The 20,215-nt window shown below is 42.2% G+C and overlaps 1 protein-coding gene across 4 annotated transcripts in view; it reads left to right on the forward strand.

The window, feature by feature from the left end:
- Positions 1-20,215, forward strand: part of COP1 (COP1 E3 ubiquitin ligase) — a 468,098-nt gene that overhangs the window by 17,173 nt on the left and 430,710 nt on the right. For 2 of the 4 annotated variants that reach the window (XM_033917057.1, XM_033917058.1), the window contains exon 1: positions 12,379-12,953. The exons of 1 other annotated variant lie outside the window; for it this stretch is intronic. In XM_033917057.1, the coding sequence (XP_033772948.1) occupies positions 12,619-12,953 (335 nt within the window). In that variant the 5' untranslated portion in view covers positions 12,379-12,618. Of the gene's footprint in view, positions 1-12,378; positions 12,954-20,215 lie in introns of those variants that run through there. One more of the 4 variants, XM_033917056.1, reaches the window with a different exon arrangement.

The following is a 20,215-nucleotide window of genomic DNA, read 5'->3' on the forward strand; positions in this document are numbered from 1 at the left end:
AAAAGGTCGGATAGCACTGACTTTATGGCTTGAATATCCAATAATCTTTATACAGTGGCTTGCACCCTGACTGCTTTGTCCAGGCACTCCATGGGAGAGTCCACGAACCAATCCGTCAAAGGCTGGACAAATTCCAACTTATAGCCTGACTGACCAATTTCCCGAATTGATTGGACAAAATGCATTCCCAGGCCTGTGAGAACGCCGAGAGTATGCCCCCTATCTGAAGAGGGGCATCCCTCGGCCTGGCATCATTGAGCTTTTTTGGTAGAGGGCATAGAACGGGAGGTGGAGGGCTGGGCATGCCTGGATCCTGAGAACTGCTGCTGTAGCTCTCTGAAAATCTTTAAAATGTGGCACTAGAATACAGCAAGGAACGCCTGGAGCAACAAAAATTAGAGTAACCTGAACCTCTAGAGGTTCTGAGTCTGCTGTCAGGCAGGGTCTTAGGGTGATGGTCCACCACCAAATTCATGAGATTTTCCAGGCCTTTAGCGAACAATAACTGACCCTTAAAGGGAAGCCAAGCCAGAGTAGACTTAGAGATGGAATCACCAACACATTGCCTAATCCAGAGCATTCTGCGAGCAGAAATCAAATACGCCAATACCTTTCCCAGGATCCGTATAAGGTCAAATAAGGAATCAGCAACATAATCCACCCCAACAAAAAGTAGCTGAGAAGGAAACTCCATAGCCTTACTCACCAGAGCGTAGCTATAACAGACAAACACATGTGACAAAGGCTGCCGCTGAAGCAGCCTTTACGCCTAAAGCCGCTGCCTCAAAGAGTATCCTGAGGCCCACATCCACATGGCAGTCTTGCATGTTCTTGAACACTACACCACCCTCACGGGAAGGGAAGTACGCTTAGTCACCGGTGCCATCAGAGTCCACTAGGCTGACCAAGAAGCTGCTGGCACTCTTGCACCATAGGATACAGATGAGACATGGCTCTCGCTACCTTAAGGGCACCCTCTGGAGAGTCCCATTGCTCAGAGATCAGAATGCTCATTTCAGGATGCCAGGGGAAGGTGGAAGACTGACCACATGAAGAAGAATTGTCTCCAGAGGTTTCTGCCCAGGAGGGAAGGGTTAGAATAGTCATTGTAGCAGTGGCATACCTAGAGTATGTGGCACCCGGGGCCCATCATTTTTTGACACCCCCATCCCCTATGTAAAAAAAATATTTTTTGTAATAACCATGAAACGGAATAAATGATCAGAATAAGAACAGGCAGTGAAAATTTCCTTTTATTGAACCTCATATATATAACCATTATTCCAAACATAACATAACATAAATTATGTCTAAATTATCATGACATTAGAAGTACATATGGAGTAGTTGCAGGTGATGCTTGGGACAGTTCTGATTGCGTTAGTTCAGTTTTATGTTTTTTTGAATAGAAGGGTTTTAATTTCTTTTTTGAGGTCAATAGGTTGTAGAGTTGGGGGTCGAGTGTTGCAGCTCGAGTGGCTAGGAGGTTGTCGTACAGTTTTTTTCTTTTGACGTTTTTAATTGGAGGGTGTGTGAATGGTGCGTGGGTTCTCCTATGTCTGGTTGAGGTGGATTGAACCAGTGGATTGTTCCAATAGGCTGGGCTGTCTCTGTTTATTGCTTTAAATAGTAGGCAGGAATATTTGAAGTGTATTCTCGCTTGTATTGGGAGCCAATGTGAGTCGTTGTATGCCTCTGTGATGTGGTCAAATTTCTTCAGTGAGTAGACCAGTCTTAGGGCTGTGTTTTGTATTGTTTGTAGTTTTATCATGGTTGTGGAATCTTGACTGTTTTTCTTCCATTTTCTTTCTAGTTGTCTGCATTGTCTTTTTAGTAGGAGTAGTTCATTGTCAAACCATTTGTCAGATTTTCTATGGATTCTGGTTTTGGTTTGTACAAAAAAAAGGAAAAAGTAATAGGATTAATACTTTTTAATCCATGTATTTTTTGAAAAATACAGGGAAAACCCATACGTTCATATTGGTCTTTCACAGTAATGAATATTACAGTTTCTGTTTTCGAGTCTTAGCTTCAGCAAATTTGTCAATGATTTCATCAAAATTGATCTTCCTTGCATATTCATATTCAATGGAGAGTATAGCTAGATTCGTCAATCTTTCATTGCTCATAGTTGATCAAAGAACACTTTTTATTAATTTTAATTTTGAAAAGTTTCTTTCACATGAAGCAACAGATATACAAATAATTAGGAAAAGTCTTAAACATAAGGATAAGTTTGGCACAGATTCATAAAAATCCCATTTCACAATAAATTCTAGAAATTGCAAAACTGTCCATGTCTTTGTTTCTTTGGGATTCATTCCAGCAGATTTTAAATGTCTCCGCAGTCGAAAAATTTCCAGTATGATATCTTCACCAGAAAATTCATCATAAATTTCAGTTATATTAGGTAAAATCTTGCGAAGGTTTTCTTCTTCTGCAAAAATTAGAGAGAATGGCTGAATGATAGCAAACATTGACATTATTTGATCCATTGCTTTAGAATGAGTCTCCAGTTCTTGGTGAAAACGATCAAGACATTCAAACATAGCCCTTGTGGTTTCTTCTGTCAAAGTAAGACCAGCATCTTTTGTTGTTTCTCCAGGCATTCTTCGAAATTTGATTCTTTTTTCTATGCCAATGTCCATGTCCTTACATTTTGTTGTTCCATAGTTAATGGCCTTCTCCACAATTTCTGTGCGCTGGTCTTCAAGGAACAATTTTAAAGCTTGCAGTTTCACTGTACATTGTTCGAGGCTGATCCTGGCTGTTTGCAAATATTTTTGTGTCTGATTAACCTCATGTAAAACTTCACACCAGAAAAAGAGATAACACAGAAAAGAAAAATCACATACAGCAGAGAGCAAAATCTGAGCTGATCCTCTTGTATCCACATTTTCTTTTGAATCACATAGTGCTTCAACGGTTGAAATTAACTTTTCAAAATTTGTCTTTATGGCATGCACTGCTTCATAATGAGCACTCCATCTTGTCTGGGAAAGTCTTTTCACTGTTATACCTACATTCTGCAGCATTTTCCATCGATGAGTTGAGACTGAAAAGAATGAATACACTTTTTCCAAAGCTCCAAAAAAAGTCACACATGAAGAAACACTTCCAAAAGAGTGAACTCCACAAAGGTTCAGAGAATGATTTGCACAAGGCACAAATAAAGCCTTGGGATTAATTTCTTTGATTTTTGCCTGAACACCACCGTGAATGCCAGCCATAGTTGCAGCGTTGTCATAGCCTTGACCACGACAGAGGTTTATATCCAGTCCATCACTATCCAGTTGTTTCAAGATCTGTTCCGTGAGTTCAGCAGCAAACTTCCCAGAAATAGGAAAGAAGCCCAAGAATGATTCCTTTATTTCAACTTTATCATCTTCAATATAGACATATCTGATCACTTCACTCATTTGATCAGTGTGTGAAACATCAGGGGTGCTATCAAAAAGAATGCCAAAGTATTTTGCTTTTTTAATATCTGCCACAATTTTTTCTTTGACATAATTTCCCAGAAGATGAATGAATTCATTTTGAATTTTTGGAGATAAGTATGAACTCAATCTGCTTTCAGAAGCATGTTTGATTTTTACAAAATGTTCCTTCAAAATTGGGTCATAATTTGATAGTAATTCTATCAACTCCAAAAAATTTCCTTTGTTTGTTGATAACATATCCTCTCTGTGACCACGGAAAGGAAGGTTTTGTTTAGCCAAAAACATAATTACATCCAAAACATGATGTAAAATGTCTCTCCAGTATTTTCTCTCTTTATCCATTTCCACTTCATGAATTCTATCAATAGTTTTTTTGGAGTTCCAGTCCCCTTGCCAAGGTCTTCCATTGTTCTAAGCAGAAGAGATGTTGTTCTGATCGCTCATGTTCAGGGACTTTAGGATTTAATTTCCACCAGTTTTAAAAGCCAGTTACAAAGACAGATGTTCCAGCTTTTGTCTCACTATCTGCAAACAGTCTGCAACAAAAACAAAACAAACATTTTTTTGATTTTGAATAAACATCCAGGTTCTCAAAACTTTTTCGCTCTTTGGTAAAGATTTATAGAACCATGAGGTTGTTAAGTGTCGACTGAATCCTTTGCTCTTTTTTCCTTCTCGCTGACTAGCAGAGAAAGGTCCATTTTTATTTTGAAAAGGTTCATTTCCCTTCTTAACCAGATTAACTCTCAAGTCATCTGGAACTGGTACTGGCCAAGCAGCGATATCGCAATAAAGAAAAATTTCATGTGCTATTTCTTCAAACTCTTGGTCTTTACTAGCATCCCTTTCTTCTCCACTGTTATTTTTATGCTGTTGGTGTTGACTCTTGCTATCAATTAGATTCTCTTCCTCAGGGTCAGTGCTTATAGATGACGATTCACTGTCTTCTTTCAGTTCAGGGTCATCTGAATTTTGCGTTTCTACTACAGGTATTTCGGATGTGCCAGCTTGCACTTCTTCAGAATCTTCTTCATTACCTTTATGCAATGCTGAAAGCATTACATATTTCAACATAGATCCAGATATTGATTCAATCGCCTCCCCTTTTGCTTTTTTAATTTTTCTTTGTTGAGCTCCACTAGGTCGATCTCGTTTCATGTTAGTACAGGGTCTGTATGTCAGTTGCTGGCTTCACAATAATCCAAATGACTGTGACTCTGCAAGTTCCTGCAGTGGTGTTCAGCAGCACTGTCAAAGAAAGGGGGGAAAATCCACAATGTATGTTAAGAAGAAATCACTTAATTGACAGAGTTGGTTAACATAGTGTTTGAGAAGAGATGAAGCAGTGGTGGAGAGTCCAAGGGTCAAATAGCCTGAACATTGCTAAATGAATTGGTAAAGGCTGAACAAGAATGGGGAGGGGCGGGGGGTGATTAAGTCTTAAAGTTATTAGATGATCAGAGAGGGGAAGAACTAAAGGAGGAAAAATTAGAGTGAACAGTTGGAGAAGTTGACAAGATCAAGGCAGTGGCCATTCTAGTTAGTAGGGATAGGGGAGCATATCTGGAGACTGAGTAAGAAAAGCAACTTAGAATTATCTTCCATTTTTGTTTCCATTATAAAAAATACATTAAAATAAAAGTTCCCAGAAAAAAAATACATTAAAATAAGAAGTGAAAACAAAGGCCCCTACAGATGAGAACATAACATAAGAATAGCCTAACTGGGTCAGACAATGGTCCATCATGCCCAGTAGCCCATTCTCATGGTAGCCAATAGTGCTGCCCGATTCAGAGAAAAATATTTAATTCGATTCGATTCACCCTGTTGAATCGATTTTTCGATTCGATTCACTGTTAATGACACAGCTTTTTAAGTTTAAACAAAGTACAAAAATAAATTTCACAAAGTACTTCAAAAAAATCACATTTTTCCATTAAAGCAGTTTTGGAGACATTTGCTTGAACAGTCTTTTTTCCCAGTCCATAAGCAAGCAATATGAAAAAGATTTCCTTAATTATCTACTCAAACATTTTTGCTATTTACTTTCATTGTACCTAGACTATTATTCAGTAGAAAAAATTTAGTTTGCTCAGTCAAGCAGAACATTCACTCATAGAAGTCCAATGTCCAGACAGGATTTGATTGAACAAATTAAAATTTTTCTACTGAATAATAGTTTAGGTATAATGAATAGCAAAAATGTTAAAGCCACACAGAAAAGCAGTAAAAGTCAATAGGTTCTCCGAGTGGGAACAACCTGATGTCTCAGCAGGGTGTCCTCAGCGTGAGAGGTAAGCGAGGGGAGAGAATTCTCCATTGCTTTACACAATAATGCACAGGTCAATCACCCTCTGCCTGCAGTGCACACCATCATAGGACACCTCATGTGTGCTCAAATTAATCAATGTGATAAATTAAACTGTGATATACAATTGGTCAATCACATAAGTACAAGATCAAACAGGTTGTTCCCACTCAGAGAACCTATTGACTTTTACTGTTTTTCTTTGTGAGTAGATAATTAAGCAAATTTCTGATAGCCAACAGAAATGATTTTCAGCTTCCATCCCCAGACCCCAAGACTCACCAGCCCCCCCTGCTGATGTATTTACTTACTGCCTGAACTGGATATTAAATTGTGGGGAAGAGAGGAGAAATGTGGGGAAAGAGCCAGCCAAAACTAGTATTTGTTGCTGCTGAGTGCTGAGGTCTGCTACATGAGATCCGCTCGCTCGCCGCTTGACTCTCCCACTCCTTTCGTTTCTTCCGATGTAATTTACTGTTTCGCAAAACCGGAAGTTACATTAGATGGGAAGAGTCCGGCGGCTGGCGGCGTGAAATAGTCCGAACTCATCGATTCACCTGATTCGAATCGGTGAACCGATTCGAATCGTGAATCGGGCAGCACTAGTAGCCAATCCAGGTCACTAGTACCTGGTCAAAAACCAAAGAGTAGCAACATTCCATGCTACCAATCCAGGGCAAGCAGACGCTTCCCCCATGTCTTAATAACAGACTATGGACTTTTCCTCCAGGAATTTGTTATCTATTTTTACCATAACTTCTGGCCACTTCATTTTTAAGCTTAGATCTTTCCTTCCAAACAGAGACCTTGCTAGATGTCAAATACAGCACAAGGTAACTTCATATGGACTTAACTGTGCAGGAAATGAATCTCCTCATACACCCACCATATAGTGCAAAAATGTGCAAAGGTCTGTTTTTTTCTTTCGATCACTACATAGCCTAATGCCACACAAGCAGCGCTGTTACAAACATATTCTGAAGGTCAATGCTAAGGTTGACAAAGTTTCCTTCCTTGGACCAGAAGGAGATACTGACAAACCACTGGAAGAGATCCCAAAACAACTACCCAGGAACAACACCCAAAGACCCACTCAGTGTGTGAACCAGTTGAGTGGAGTGGACTAAATGGGGGGTGGAAATGGGCCCAGAGTTTGCTCAGCAGAATTTCCCAGACTACCTCTTCCTCTCAACACATTGACATGCTACCACCATCACCAACACTAGGAACACCTCACCGAGTAGGCCAGCAATGCTTATAAACTTTATAAAACACATTATTATATTTTGTTATAAAGCACATATTTTAATTGAACTCTTTGACATCCTCAGCCTTGCCATTCACAAAAATAGAAGGAAGAAAAGTTCCCATTTTCTGCTGTTTCATGTCCCCGGCCTATACAATATTTTTCTTCTGCAGACCCTTCAAAAGTCTGACCAAATCCTCGTTTCACTTGCATTATAAAGTAATGAGGATGCAATCTCTCCCCATTCCCAGGTCCTAAAGTCTAAGACAGTAGCGCAAACTAGTGCTGCCCGATTCAGGAAAAAATTTTTTGATTAGATTCAGCCTAGTGAATTGGTTTTTCAATTCGATTTGATTTTCCTGCCCAATTGGGTGTTTTTATTTTATAGCTTTTTCACCCCCTTTGGCTTCTCCTAACCACACTGGCGCTGTGATGTAAATAAAATAAAGAAACAAAAAGGACTTTTCCTCTCTCTGTTAAATCCTAGTTCATGTTTGCGGTCTAACACCAGCTCTGGCAGGATACACTTTTCAAATCTAACATATTGTAATCACAAAACAGAAAATAAAATTATTTTTTCTACCTTTTGTACTCTGGTCAATATTCAAATCTTGTTAGTCCCAGGCTCTTGTTGTCTTGCTTGCCAGGGTCTTCTTTCTCCGTGCTAACCATCCGACTGCCATCTCTGTCCTCCCCTTCCGTTTCCCTTCCCTTCCCTTCCCTGGAGATCTGGCATCTTTCCTTTTTTTTGTCTCCAACCACAGATTCACCTTTTCTCAACTCCCCACCACCCCAGGGTCCACCATCTCTCCCTTTCTGTTCCCAACTATCCTCCTATCCAGTATTTCTATCCCCCCTCCACACCATCCCTTGTTTCCAAGTTCTCTCCCTTTCTGTTCCTTCCCTCCCTAAATCCCATTATGCACCATCTCTCTCCCACTCCTCTGTTTTAGACCCATTATTTCTAACCCCCAAAGTCTGGCATATGCATGTATCTTTTAACCCCCTTCCCTCCCTCCCTCCCTCTGTGTACTTTTATACCAGGACCCCCTCCCCTGAAGGTCTGTCCCCCCGAAGGCCTACACCCCACCCCTGAAGGCCTGCACCCTCCCCAAAGGATTGTACCTCCCACCCGAAGGTCTGTCCCCCCCCCCGAAGGCCTACACCCCACCCCTGAAGGCCTGCACCCCCAAAGGACTTTACCTCCCACCCGGTCTGTCCCCCTCCAAAGGCCTACACCCCACCCCTGAAGGCCTGCACCCTCCCCGAAGGATTGTACCTCCCACCCGAAGGTCTGTCCCCCCCCCCTGAAGGCCTGTACCCACCCCGAAGGCCTACACCCCCCTGAAGGCCTGAACCCCCCCTGAAGGTCTGTACCTCCTGAAGGCCTGCACCCCCCTGAAGGTCTGTACCTCCCACCCGAAGGCATGTCCCCCCCTGAAAGCCTACCCCCCCGAAGGTCTTTACCTCCCACCCGAAGGTCTGTCCCCCCCTAAAGGCCTACACCCCACTCCCAAAGGCCTGCACCCCTCCTGAAGGCCCACCCCCACCCCCAAAGGCCTGCACCCGCCCCGAAGGCCTACACCCCCCCCCCCAGTACTGTCTAATGCAATCAGATAAAGGTACGGGTCGGGAGGCCAGAGGAGAAGCAGGAGACTGCAGCACTTCCCAACTGACCCTCCCCCCTCTAAAGCAGGAGCTGGCTAGCAAGAGGAAGTTGCCGAACCTGCTTTAGGGGGCGAGGGGGGAGGGTCAGATGATGAATCGGGATTTGGGAGGCCGATTTTTTTATTTTATTTTTTTAAATTGATTCGGGCAGCAAAAAGAAACAACACAAAAACCACCACCAATCATCTCAGTAGCCCAGGGATACTCACCTTCAGTTCAGAGCCTTAATTGCAGTGTCGTACGCGGCTCGGGCTCCCTTTATTGCTTCCACCCAGTCGGAAACTGGAAGTTGGTGAAGAAAGCGCGCCGACAGTAGAGCGAACCAAGCTCTGACAGCGACGGGGGGTGTGGCCGTGGGGGAATGGAAGGTAAGAGAGAGGGCTCAGGCTGGATCACTTCGGGGACTCGCGAAAGCCTTGGAGTCGGGCCATGAGCAGGGAAGTTCCCGGGCCATGACTCCAAGGCCGGGAGCACCCCCCCATGAGCTTGCACCCAGGGCGGACCTCCCCCCCTAGGTACGCCACTGAATTGTAGTGGGAGGTTTGATCATTAAGCATATAGATAGCTGGGTGGCTGGTGGATGTGAGGATCGCTTGGTCACTTGCCAGCCTGGTACAAAGGTAGCAGATCACATATGTTAATAAGATAAGATTTTAGACTTTACTGGGGAGGAGCATGCTGTCTTAGTACATGTGGGTGCCAATGACATAGGGAAATGTGGTATGGAGGTTCTAGAAGCCAAATTTAGGCTTTTAGGTAGGGAGCAAAAATCCAGAACCTCCAGCTTAGCATTTTCAGAAGTGCTCCCTGTTCAACTTGCAGGACCCAAGAGACACACAGAGCTCTAGAGAAGGGGTGTCAAAGTCCCTCCTCGAGGGCCGCAATCCAGTCGGGTTTTCAGGATTTCTCTAATGAATATGCACTGCTTTCATTGTATGCTAATAGATCTCATGCATATTATGGGGGAATTCCTGAAAAACCCGACTGGATTGCGGCCCTCAAGAAGGGACTTTGACACCCCTGCTCTAGAGCAGTGATTCTCAACCCTGTCCTGGAGGACCATCAGGCCAGTTGGGTTTTCAGGATAGCCTTAATGAATATGCATGAAGCAGATTTGCATGCCTGGCACCTCCACTATATGCAGATCTCTCTCATGCATATTCATTAGGGCTATCCTGAAAACCCAACTGGCCTGATGGTCCTCCAGGACAGGGTTGAGATCCCCTGCTCTAGAATCTCAATTCATGGATGATGTGATGGTTCAGGGAGGAGAGTTTTAGATTTGTTAGGAACTGGGCAACATTCTGGGGAATGGGCTCCATCTTAATCAAGGTGGAACCAGACTGCTGGCATCCTTTTAAAAAGGAGATAGGGCAACTGTTAAACTAGAAACTGGGGAAAGGCTGACAGTCACTTAGAAAAGTATGGTTAAGAATAAAGTATCTTTAAAAGATATCTCCAAGATAGGAAAGTTAGGGCATCCCAATAGACCAGGTGTCCATAAATACAGAGCAAACTGATTTTAAAGATTGCAAATTATCCATGTCAACTGCTGAGCAAGTTGTACTTAGAAATTACAAACATTGATTGAAAAGTTTATATGCAAATGTCAGAAGCCTAAGAAACAAAATGAGAGAGAGATGGAATATATTGCACTAAATGAAAAGATAGATATACTGTACTAGGCATCTCTAAGACCTGATAGAAGGAAAATAACTAATGGGACAATGTGATACTAAGGTAGAAATTATATTCCGGTGATAGGATGGACCAAATTGGTGGATGTCTAGCATTAAATGTTAAGGAGGGCCTTGAATCAAATACACTAAAAATTCTACAAGAAACAGCACACACCTTTGAATCCCTTTGGGTAGATATTCCATGTGTATAGAAGAAAAGAATAATGACAGGAGGGTATGACCACCAGGCTAACAAACTGGGTAACACACTAATAATGAGTTCAGTTACCCTGATATTGACTGGGTAAATGTAACATCAGGGAATTCTAGGGAGATAAAGTTCCTTGATGAAACCAAACACTGCTTTCCAAGTCTTTAGTGGTGTGCCTGATTTGGTGCAGGAGGTAATGGTGCTAAAGCCGCTTGGTAAATGATCATAACATGATCAGATTTAATATAATCCCTGGAGAAGTACAAACAGACAATCCAATACAATAGCATTTAACTTTAAAAAAGGAGACTAAAATACCATGAGGAGAATAGTAAAAAAAGAAACTTAAAGGCCAATAATTTACATCAGGCATGGATGTTATTCAAAAATACCATTGTGGAAGTCAAGACTCTCTCAGATATAGCTTTTTCTTTTCTTCTGTGCTTGATTTGCTTCTGTTACAAGGTGATATCACATGCCATCATCCACTTATTTACCTCTCACCCAAGGAGCTTGCTTTTTCCTCTTGGATTTGTTTACTGTTTTATTGTTTGTGTTGTTACTCTTGCTGACTGTGGTTTATTTTTGTTATTTTTAAAACTCTCTCTGGTACAGCTTTTGCTTTTCCCCTCCATGCTTGACTTGCTTCTGTTGCAAGGTGACATCTCACACCATCACCCATTTATTCACCTCTCACCCAAGGCACGACCTGCTCCTTGGAGCACCTCCTTGAGTAACTATTACCATAACTATTTAACATGCCTTCCCTTTGTTTTTGGCTTTCCACTCATCTACTTTTGTCAGTTCTACTGCTATTATGGGTTCATTTCCCGAACAGGATTCACTATACCTTCTTTAATTTGTCCATGTCTCTCTGCTCTTCCATTTACCCGACCTCAGTTCAGACACTTGACTCCATGCTCTATTGTTTCTCAAGAGTCTTCATCTTCCACCTCTCTATTGAATCTTGGCCTTCTGAACTTGAGGTGTTGAGCAGTGGCGTACCTAGCATATGTGACACCTGGGGCCCATCATTTTTTGGCACCCCCCATCTGTACGAAAAACATGATTTTTAGTAACAATCCACACGTCACACATGAGTACCTAGGAAAAGGTAGCATTGTATTACATATGCAGTGAGCAGTACAACATCAGTACACCCATTGTAAAACTAAACAAGCCAGACTAGTACAGATCAATCCTACACACTCAATCCTAACAGAAAACCATGTCTTTCGAATACACAGAACACAGAAAACATCTTTGCCTAGTATTGAATATGTCATCACAAACTAACCCCTCCCCCTTTTACAAAACTGTAGTGTGGATTTTAGCCACAGTGGTAACATTTTTGATCCTCATAGAATTCTAGGCATCAGAGCTGCTATCCCCATTCACTGATACGGTTATGTAACTTATCATACACTGTTATGTGTATCTTATGCTGTTATTGTGGTTTATTTCTAAAACGAATAAAAATATTGAACAAAAAATAAACAAACTCTCCAATTCATTCGGCAGGTAAAACTCTGGATCTAATTTTCACTGGTCCAGGTTTGTCTGTACTTCAGTCCTTCTTGAAATTTAATAATAATAATAATAACTTTATTTTTATATACCGCAATACCACAAACAGTTCAGAGCGGTTTACAGAGGAAGAGACTATACAGACAGCGATATTATCCTGGCTTGGACTGATCATGCTCTCATTTGTTTTTCACTTGTCAAGCTTGATTCTGTAAGTATCCTCATTCGTGCACGGCCCCCTGTTTTTTTTTTTTATAAATGCACGGATCTTGGTATCAATAAAGTTGGTTTTTATTTGGCGAAGCGCTGGGTTGTGTTCAGTTCCTAGAGATGAAAGGTCGGTGGGATACTTCTTCCGCACATGCGCCGTTTCCCTCTTTTTGGTTCCCCATTTGACAAATAATTGCCACGGATTGTGCCATCTATGTTTTTCCATAAGACGAATCCAAACAAAGCGAAACTTTGTCGCTCTGCCTGGGGGGTTCCGTCGCAGGCAGCTCAGCGCGCGAGAAAAGGCCGAGGAGAGCGGGCGCGCCATGTCCTCCGGTCGGCAGCCGCAGCAACCGCCGCCGCCGCCGCACTCCGGGCAGGGCAACGCGAGTGCGGGTCTCACTTCCGCCGCCGCCGCCGCCTCCTCTACCATCGGCTCGGCCCCGTCGTCCACCACGACCTCGTCCGCGTACTCCGGCTCCGCGCGGCCTGCGCTGGGGCTCGGTGTGGTGTCGGGCTCGACGATGTCCCGGCTCGGCGGAGGAGCCGCCCGGCCCGGAGGAAGCAGCGGCGGCTCGGGTGGCAGGAAGAGGCCTCTGCTCACCCCGCTGAGCAACGGCCTTATGAATTCCTACGAGGACAAGAGCAACGACTTCGTGTGGTGAGTTCCGCGCTTTCCGCAGCCTGGTGGTGGTGGGGAAGGGGCTTTAGCAGCCCATCATGTTGAGCTACAGTAATTAACATTAGTTCGCTTACACATTATATGAATGTCGATATCTGCAGTACTTTCTGTGAGGCTTTAAAATTATGTTCCTATCCCGACTCTGGTACAGAACGTAGTTAAGGACATTTTAACTAATGTTATCTAGTTATCTTCCTTCCCCCCGAATGTCACAATTGGGCAACGTTTTTTACTTTTATGTATTTATGTCGTGACTTCCATTCTTTGTACATCCGCTCCTAAATTTACCTCGACTATTTCCAAGCAATGGTCCATTTTACAATCTTATGGTTTCATTGTTTTGTTTGTGGGATGTTTTTGTTTTTTTTTTTTTCAGAGAGATTTGATCCTCCCTTTGGCCAGGTTGCACCCAATAGAAACAAATAGAAGGGTGTTAACTCCTTTTATTTATACAAATTTTCAATCTCAGACTGAAAGTTGTGGAGAGATTGCTTTCATTTTTATTTTTCTAAAGGGGGGGGGGTTCATTTCCAAATAACTTTGTTTTGTACAAAGAAGGAACTTCACTCATTGTTTGTGTAATATTTCAGCTTACCATCCCACAGTGTTTCAAACTCAGCTTGTCTATTCTCTATTGTACCATTTGCATTAAAAATTTTCAATCTCAAAATATATAAATAATAAAATAAATGGGTTTTTATTTGGCTTTAACAAATATTTGACTGTAAGAGTCTTTCCCAAAACATGAGACTGAGACTGCTCATTATTCCTGTTAACTCTACTGAGTTTAATAGCAGAGAAGAGGAAGGTGGCAGGAGGTATTTCAGAAATCTACCACAGCTCATTTAGGGCCTGATCTACTATGGGCGTTTTTTTATTGGAGGGGGAAAGCTTACTGTATATAGAAACTGGCAGCTGATAAAGACAATATGGCCTCTCCAGTTTGCCCATCCATACTGTCTATTATCTCTCTCCTATATGCTTGTCCCATGTTTTCTTGAATTCAGATAGTCTTAGGGCTCCTTTTATCAAGGCGCGCTACGGGGATTAGCACGTCGGACATTTCATCACATGCTAACCACCGCGGCAGCCTAAAATCCTAACGCCTCATTAATGGAGGCGTTAGGTACTAGCGCGGCAGGCGGTTTAACGCGCCTTTGTAAAAGGACCCCTTAGTCTTCATCACTTTCATGCATCCCCATCTTTATTCTAAAGAAATAATTTCCTTAGATTACTTCTGAGCCTGTCCCTTTTCACCTTCTTCCTATGGCCTGTTATTCCAGAGTTTCAGATGAGCCTTGTCTCCTTTGCATTTTTGAAAACAAACTGTTTTATGTTCATTTTTCACGACTGTTTATTAAAGACTTGACGTCCTGTACATCACCACTGCAGTTTCTGTTCTTCGTATTGAACAAAATTAACCATACAACTACACAGCAATCGTATAACTTCTATTTTTTATTGAGAATCCTAATGATCTCCCTTGCAACCAGTCCAGCTTCTTTCCACATTGCAACCCCATCAAAATAGCAATCATGGAGAGCTTGAACTTTTATAGCCCTCCATAACTTTACATGCTCAAACCTTGTTCTTAAAGCATATATAAGGTAGCAGATATAAAAGCTGCCAATTATCCTTGACCAGCTGCCATGGAGGTTAAATATCTATATCGTATTTCCTCTCTCTTGCCTTTTTTTCTCTAGAGTATACATATTGAGGTTTTAAAATCTGTCCCTATATGCTTTGATGAAGACCACGAACTGTTTTAGTAGCATCTCTCGGGATTGAGCCTATCCAATTTATCTTTTGGAAGGCCTTCAGTGCACAGTTGTACAGTGCTGGCAGAAGCCTCATCTCTCCTTTCCCCAGAAGCATGTTATCGACATTGGTATGGTGATCTTGTAGCTACTTGTATCACCATGGCCTGGATCCTTGCTCTTTATTTGATTCATCTACCTTTCTTCATGCAGTTTGTCTTGCCTGTCTCTCCCAACCTTAAGTCTTTCTATCTTTGAACCTCACCAGTTTGAATTACCTTCTTCTGTTCCTTCTACCACAGCCAACCAGCCACTGACCCCTCATCTAACAAGGACTGTTTTGGTTAGCTTGCTAACCCTCACCTTCCAAACCAGAAATCAGGCTTGATCACACTTCCCCCTCGTATTGCTGTCAGCTAATTCTTCTGCCATCAGTGAAAATGGATCCTAGCGAGTTGGAACCATGTGATACCAGAACTTCCTTGATGATTTTGGAAATGTAAAGAATTATGTGTCAGTTTCTGTTCCACAGGACTCGCTGAGCCATTCGGTACAGACTGCAGGTAAATCTTGGTTTCTCTTGAGCTGGCCATGCAGGAAAAAGAGGGTCATGAAGTCCTGGGCACTACCTTGCAGTTTCAAGGCACCGTTACAACTTGGCACCTGGGATTTGTTGAGCTGTAGCTTATGTAATAATGTGTCCATTAGTATAATTTTCTATTTAGATATTAATAACTGTTTAGCTATTTTATTTTGGAGTTTTAAATTTTTTACTTTTCCCAAATCTGGATTCAAGGCAAGTTATATTCCAGTACACAAAGTATTTCCCTGCCCACATGGGTTCTCAAATCTAAATTGTATTTGAAGCAATGGAGAATAACATGCAAATTATGGAAGATGACAATCTATATGGTTCACCCAGACTGCTGAACAATTTAGATGCAGCAAAACTTAATCACATGTTATGTGAAGTCAGCATACAAAACAAGATGTCATCATCTATTCTGCCATAATTACAGTATGGGCTAGCTGCAGAATCACGCAGTTAAAATACTAAAATTTTGACTTTGGATTCTTTTCTAGGAATAGACCATAGACGTTTCTGTACAGTGTTATCTTTTAGCTTATATGAGACTGCTGTTAAAGTACTAGTCCCATAATTGAAATAGTTATTTAAGTCTTCAACTGTCCCCACTTCCTATTCTAAGTCTGAGGGTTTTCATATACTTTTTCCTTTTTTCCCCTCTATGCTGTGCCCTTGGTCCTCATCTATAAAAAAAAATATAGTCTAAACTTGCCCAAGGAAACAGTAAGGCCCAAATTCTGTAACCAGCGCCTAACGTTAGGCACCTATTTCGGAGGTGCCCAACTAGATAGGCGCCTATCTAAATTGAAGAACAGAATTTATAAGAAGTTTCTGAAGGTTTGGGAACCATTGACAAAATTGTGCAGAGTGATTGGTGATTTTGCCCTTTGGTCATACAAGTCCAGGGTGGGTTGGAACATATTTTTAATTTCTTAATTTGAGTGTACTTTTTGAATAATTATGGGGGGATGATATAGCTATTTGTCATAGATTACAATTTTAATTATATGTAAGTGCTTTTATAGTATAATATGATTGTATTATGTGTTGCACTTATTTATGGCTTCAAAATGAATAAAGATATTAAAAAAAAAAATAAATTGAAGAACAAGCAGAATTAAGGTTTTTAAATCAGCACTGACTGAAACTTAGGTGCCTATCAAGAAAGTGCAATTCTGTAACAAGGCGCCTCTAAAAATTTAGGCAGCCTTCAAAAAAATAGGTGCTATGCATGTTGGGCGTGGCTATATGTTAGGCGCCTTCTTACAGAATCATTGCTCTTAAGCGTGCTTAAGCGCTCGCGTGGGCACCTACCTTTTAGTTGTGCCTAGAGCTGGCCTATTTAATGGGCACCTCCAAAATAGGTGCCGCTCTGCGTGATTCACTAAATAGCACCCAATTGTGCTTAAATTGCGCTGAACGGTGGCTATATCGGCCCCTAACTTTTGGCTGCTTCTTATAGAATTTGCCCCTAAGTGCAAGTGGGCGAAGCAGGATTTGAACCCCAGCTTTTCTGGTTCACAGCCTGCAAACTGCTGCTTCATTTTTTTTCCCTTCTGGAATGGAGGAAGAGCTGGATTACCAGATTTTTGAGGAGCAAGACACTTCAAGTAATCTAGCAAAAAGAAACATCAGAGCAATGGCCAGTTCAACAAGGAGTCCCGTAAGGCTCCTCTTGATCGCCTATTGTACTTTAGCAGCTTGGGTTAGATTTTGAGATTGTTGGACCTGTTACGCAGATGTCTAAACTAAACTAAACTAAACCTTAGGTTTGTATACCGCATCATCTCCGCAAGCGCAGAGCTCGGCACGGTTTACAGAGGTTAGGAGGAAAGGAACTACAAAGATGAATATAGGAGAGGGAATAAGAAGATAGGGAGGGAACAGGGTACTAGAGAACGAGGGGTGATTAGATTTTTGAAAAGAGCCAAGTTTTCAGGTGTTTACGGAAGGATTGGAAGGAGCTAACATTTCTGAGCGGGGATGAGAGGTTGTTCCAGAGTTCTGTGGTTCTAAAAGGGAGGGATGTTCCAAGTTTTCCTGCGCGGGATATACCTTTTGTAGATGGGAAAGATAGTTTCAGTTTTTGGGAGGATCTAGAGGAGAGTGGGTTAGAGGAATTCCAAAGGAGTGGGATAACGGGGGGTAGGATGCCATGTAGAATCTTGAAGGATAAGCAGGCACATTTGTAGAGGACTCTGGAGTATACTGGGAGCCAGTGAAGCTTGGAGAGGAGAGGGGAGACGTGATCAAACTTGCCTTTTGCGAAAATAAGCTTGGCTGCGGCGTTCTGAATTAGTTGAAGTCTGTGGAGGTTTTTCTTAGTTAGGCATATATAGAGGGAGTTGCAGTAGTCCAGGCTGGAGAGGATGGTGGATTGAACGAGGATGGCGAAATGAGAATGGTGAAAGTAGGATCTTACTTTCCTCAACATATGGAGGCTAAAGAAGCATTTTTTTACCAGGGAGTTGAGGTGATCACTGAAGGAGAGGGAGGAGTCTAGGACGAAGCCTAGGACTTTGCTTGAAAACTCAAGCTGGAGAGTGGGGCCGGAAGGTAGTGGAATGGAGGAGGGTAAATGGTCTGAAATAGGGCCAAGCCAAAGTAGTTTTGTTTTGGACTCATTTAGTTTCATTTGTACAGATTGGGCCCAGGATTGGAGGTTCGTAATACAAGAGGATATGTTTTCAGTGAGGTTAGAGAGGTTCGAGTCGGTCTCGAGGAGGATGAGGATGTCGTCAGCATAGGAGTAGAGAGTTTCTAGGGGGGATAGATGAAGTAGTTTCAGAGAGGACATGTAGATGTTGAAAAGGATAGGGGAGAGGGGTGAGCCTTGCGGGACTCCACATTTCGGCTTCCAGGGGGGGGATGAGGTACCGTTTGTATTAACGGTGTAGGAGCGGAAGCGTAGGAATTTCGAGAACCAGTCTAGGACAGTGGAGCTTATGCCTATTTCGGAGAGTTGGAAGATTAGGATGTCGTGGTGAACGACATCGAAGGCTGCGGAGAGGTCGAATTGAAGAAGAACAGCAGATTTGTTACGTGAGTGGAGTTGTTGCACCTTAGAGATTAGTGAGGCCAAGAGGGATTCGGTGCTGAAGTTGGGTCTGAAGCCGAATTGGTGGGGTAGGAGGATAGAGAATCTTTCTAGGTAGGAAGAGAGTTGGGTGGATATGATGGATTCTAATAGCTTGGTTAAGAGAGGGATATTTGCTATAGGGCGGTAATTTGATGGAATGGAGGGATCAAGGTCGGCCTTTTTCAGTAAAGGGGACAATGAAATGTGTCCCATGTCGGGGGAGAAAAGGCCCGATGTTAGGGCAGAGTTAATAAGTTCAGTGAGGGAAGCGATGGCCTGTGTAGGGATATTCTCAAATAAGTAGGAGGGGAAAGGGTCCAGCGAGCAGTTACAAGTTTTTGATTTTAACTCCAAGTTGAGATAGAAGCTTACAAATAACATAAAATATGGAAGATGGAGAAATTAGCTTTTGTAAACTGACACAGCTGCCAGGTTGGTTTTAGCTGCCTTTTATAAGCTGTCAGTTATACTGGACTGGCAGCTGGTGGTGGATAAGTTGAATTAATAGCATTCTGTGGTAAATTACATAGCTTTGATTGCATTTGGAGATTTGTGCAATGAGAAAAGGCTGTCCGGTAATTGGGACAACAGAGAGGATCTGAATTTGTGATTCTTAAGATATATGACTTTTTCAGGATATGGGAGGTGGGGGAGGGCATTTGGATATGATTTTTGTAGTTTTGTGGTTACGTATATCTTGTTATGGGGATAGTAGGTGCACTGAAGAAACCCTGTGCATCTGTTGTGTTGTTTTCAATATTATCCTTTATGACTGTATCTAAAAAGATTGAGCTAGGCTCTGCTGTGCCTTCTAGAGCCTGTTAATGTTGTAGGCTGTGATAGTTAAGTTTCTTTCTCTGACAGAAAGTTCAAGTTTAAAACCATGAGGAAAAGCCTTTTATACAATGAAAACCATTATTATTATGTATTAATCTGATGTCCTGCCTGTACCATTCAGTCTTTTGTATCACAAGAACACACATAACATTTAGATGTTACGTAATCCTTCACAAGTGATTCTTAAAACATAAAAAAATACAGTAGGATGTTCGGGGTTAGCATTAAATAATTTTTCTTTCTCCTCCTTTCTTTAAAACAAAACTCCACAACAGCACTGCTTGGTGCTTGAATAGATTGATGTTGTTGTTTTCTGAGTAATTTTTCGTGTAGGCTTGCTTATGTACCGGGCCATGATACGCCCCCACCTGGAATACTGCATCCAGCATTGGTCACCGTACATGAAGAAGGACATAGTACTACTCGAAAGGGTCCAGAAAACAGCGACTAAAATGGTTAAAGGGCAGTAGGAGTTGCCCTACAGTGAGAGATTAGAGAAACTGGGCCTCTTCTACCTTGAAAAGAGGAGACTGAGACGGGACATGATCGAAATATTCAAGATAATGAAGGGAATAGACTTAGTAGATAAAGACAGGTTGTTTACCCTCTCCAAGGTAGAGAGAACGAGAGGGCACTCTCTAAAGTTAAAAGGGGATAAATTTCGTACAAACGTAAGGAAGTTCTTCTTCACCCAGAGAGTGGTAAAAATCCGGAATGCTCTTCCGGAGGCTGTTATAGGGGAAAACACCCTCCAGGCATTCAAGACAAAGTTAGACAAATTCCTGATGAACCAGAACGTACGCAGGTAAGGCTAGACTCAGTTAGGGCACTGGTCTTTGACCTAAGGGCCAACGCGGGAGCGGACTGCTGGGCACGATGGACCACTTGTCTGAACCAGCAGCGGCAATTCTTATGTTCTTATGTGTTTCTGTCAGCAGATTGATATATTTTCTGCTGAAAGAAGCAAGGGCTGGTATAATTA

The sequence above is a fragment of the Geotrypetes seraphini genome, chromosome 12, assembly GCF_902459505.1.
Source record: "Geotrypetes seraphini chromosome 12, aGeoSer1.1, whole genome shotgun sequence".
Lineage (NCBI taxonomy): Eukaryota > Metazoa > Chordata > Amphibia > Gymnophiona > Dermophiidae > Geotrypetes > Geotrypetes seraphini.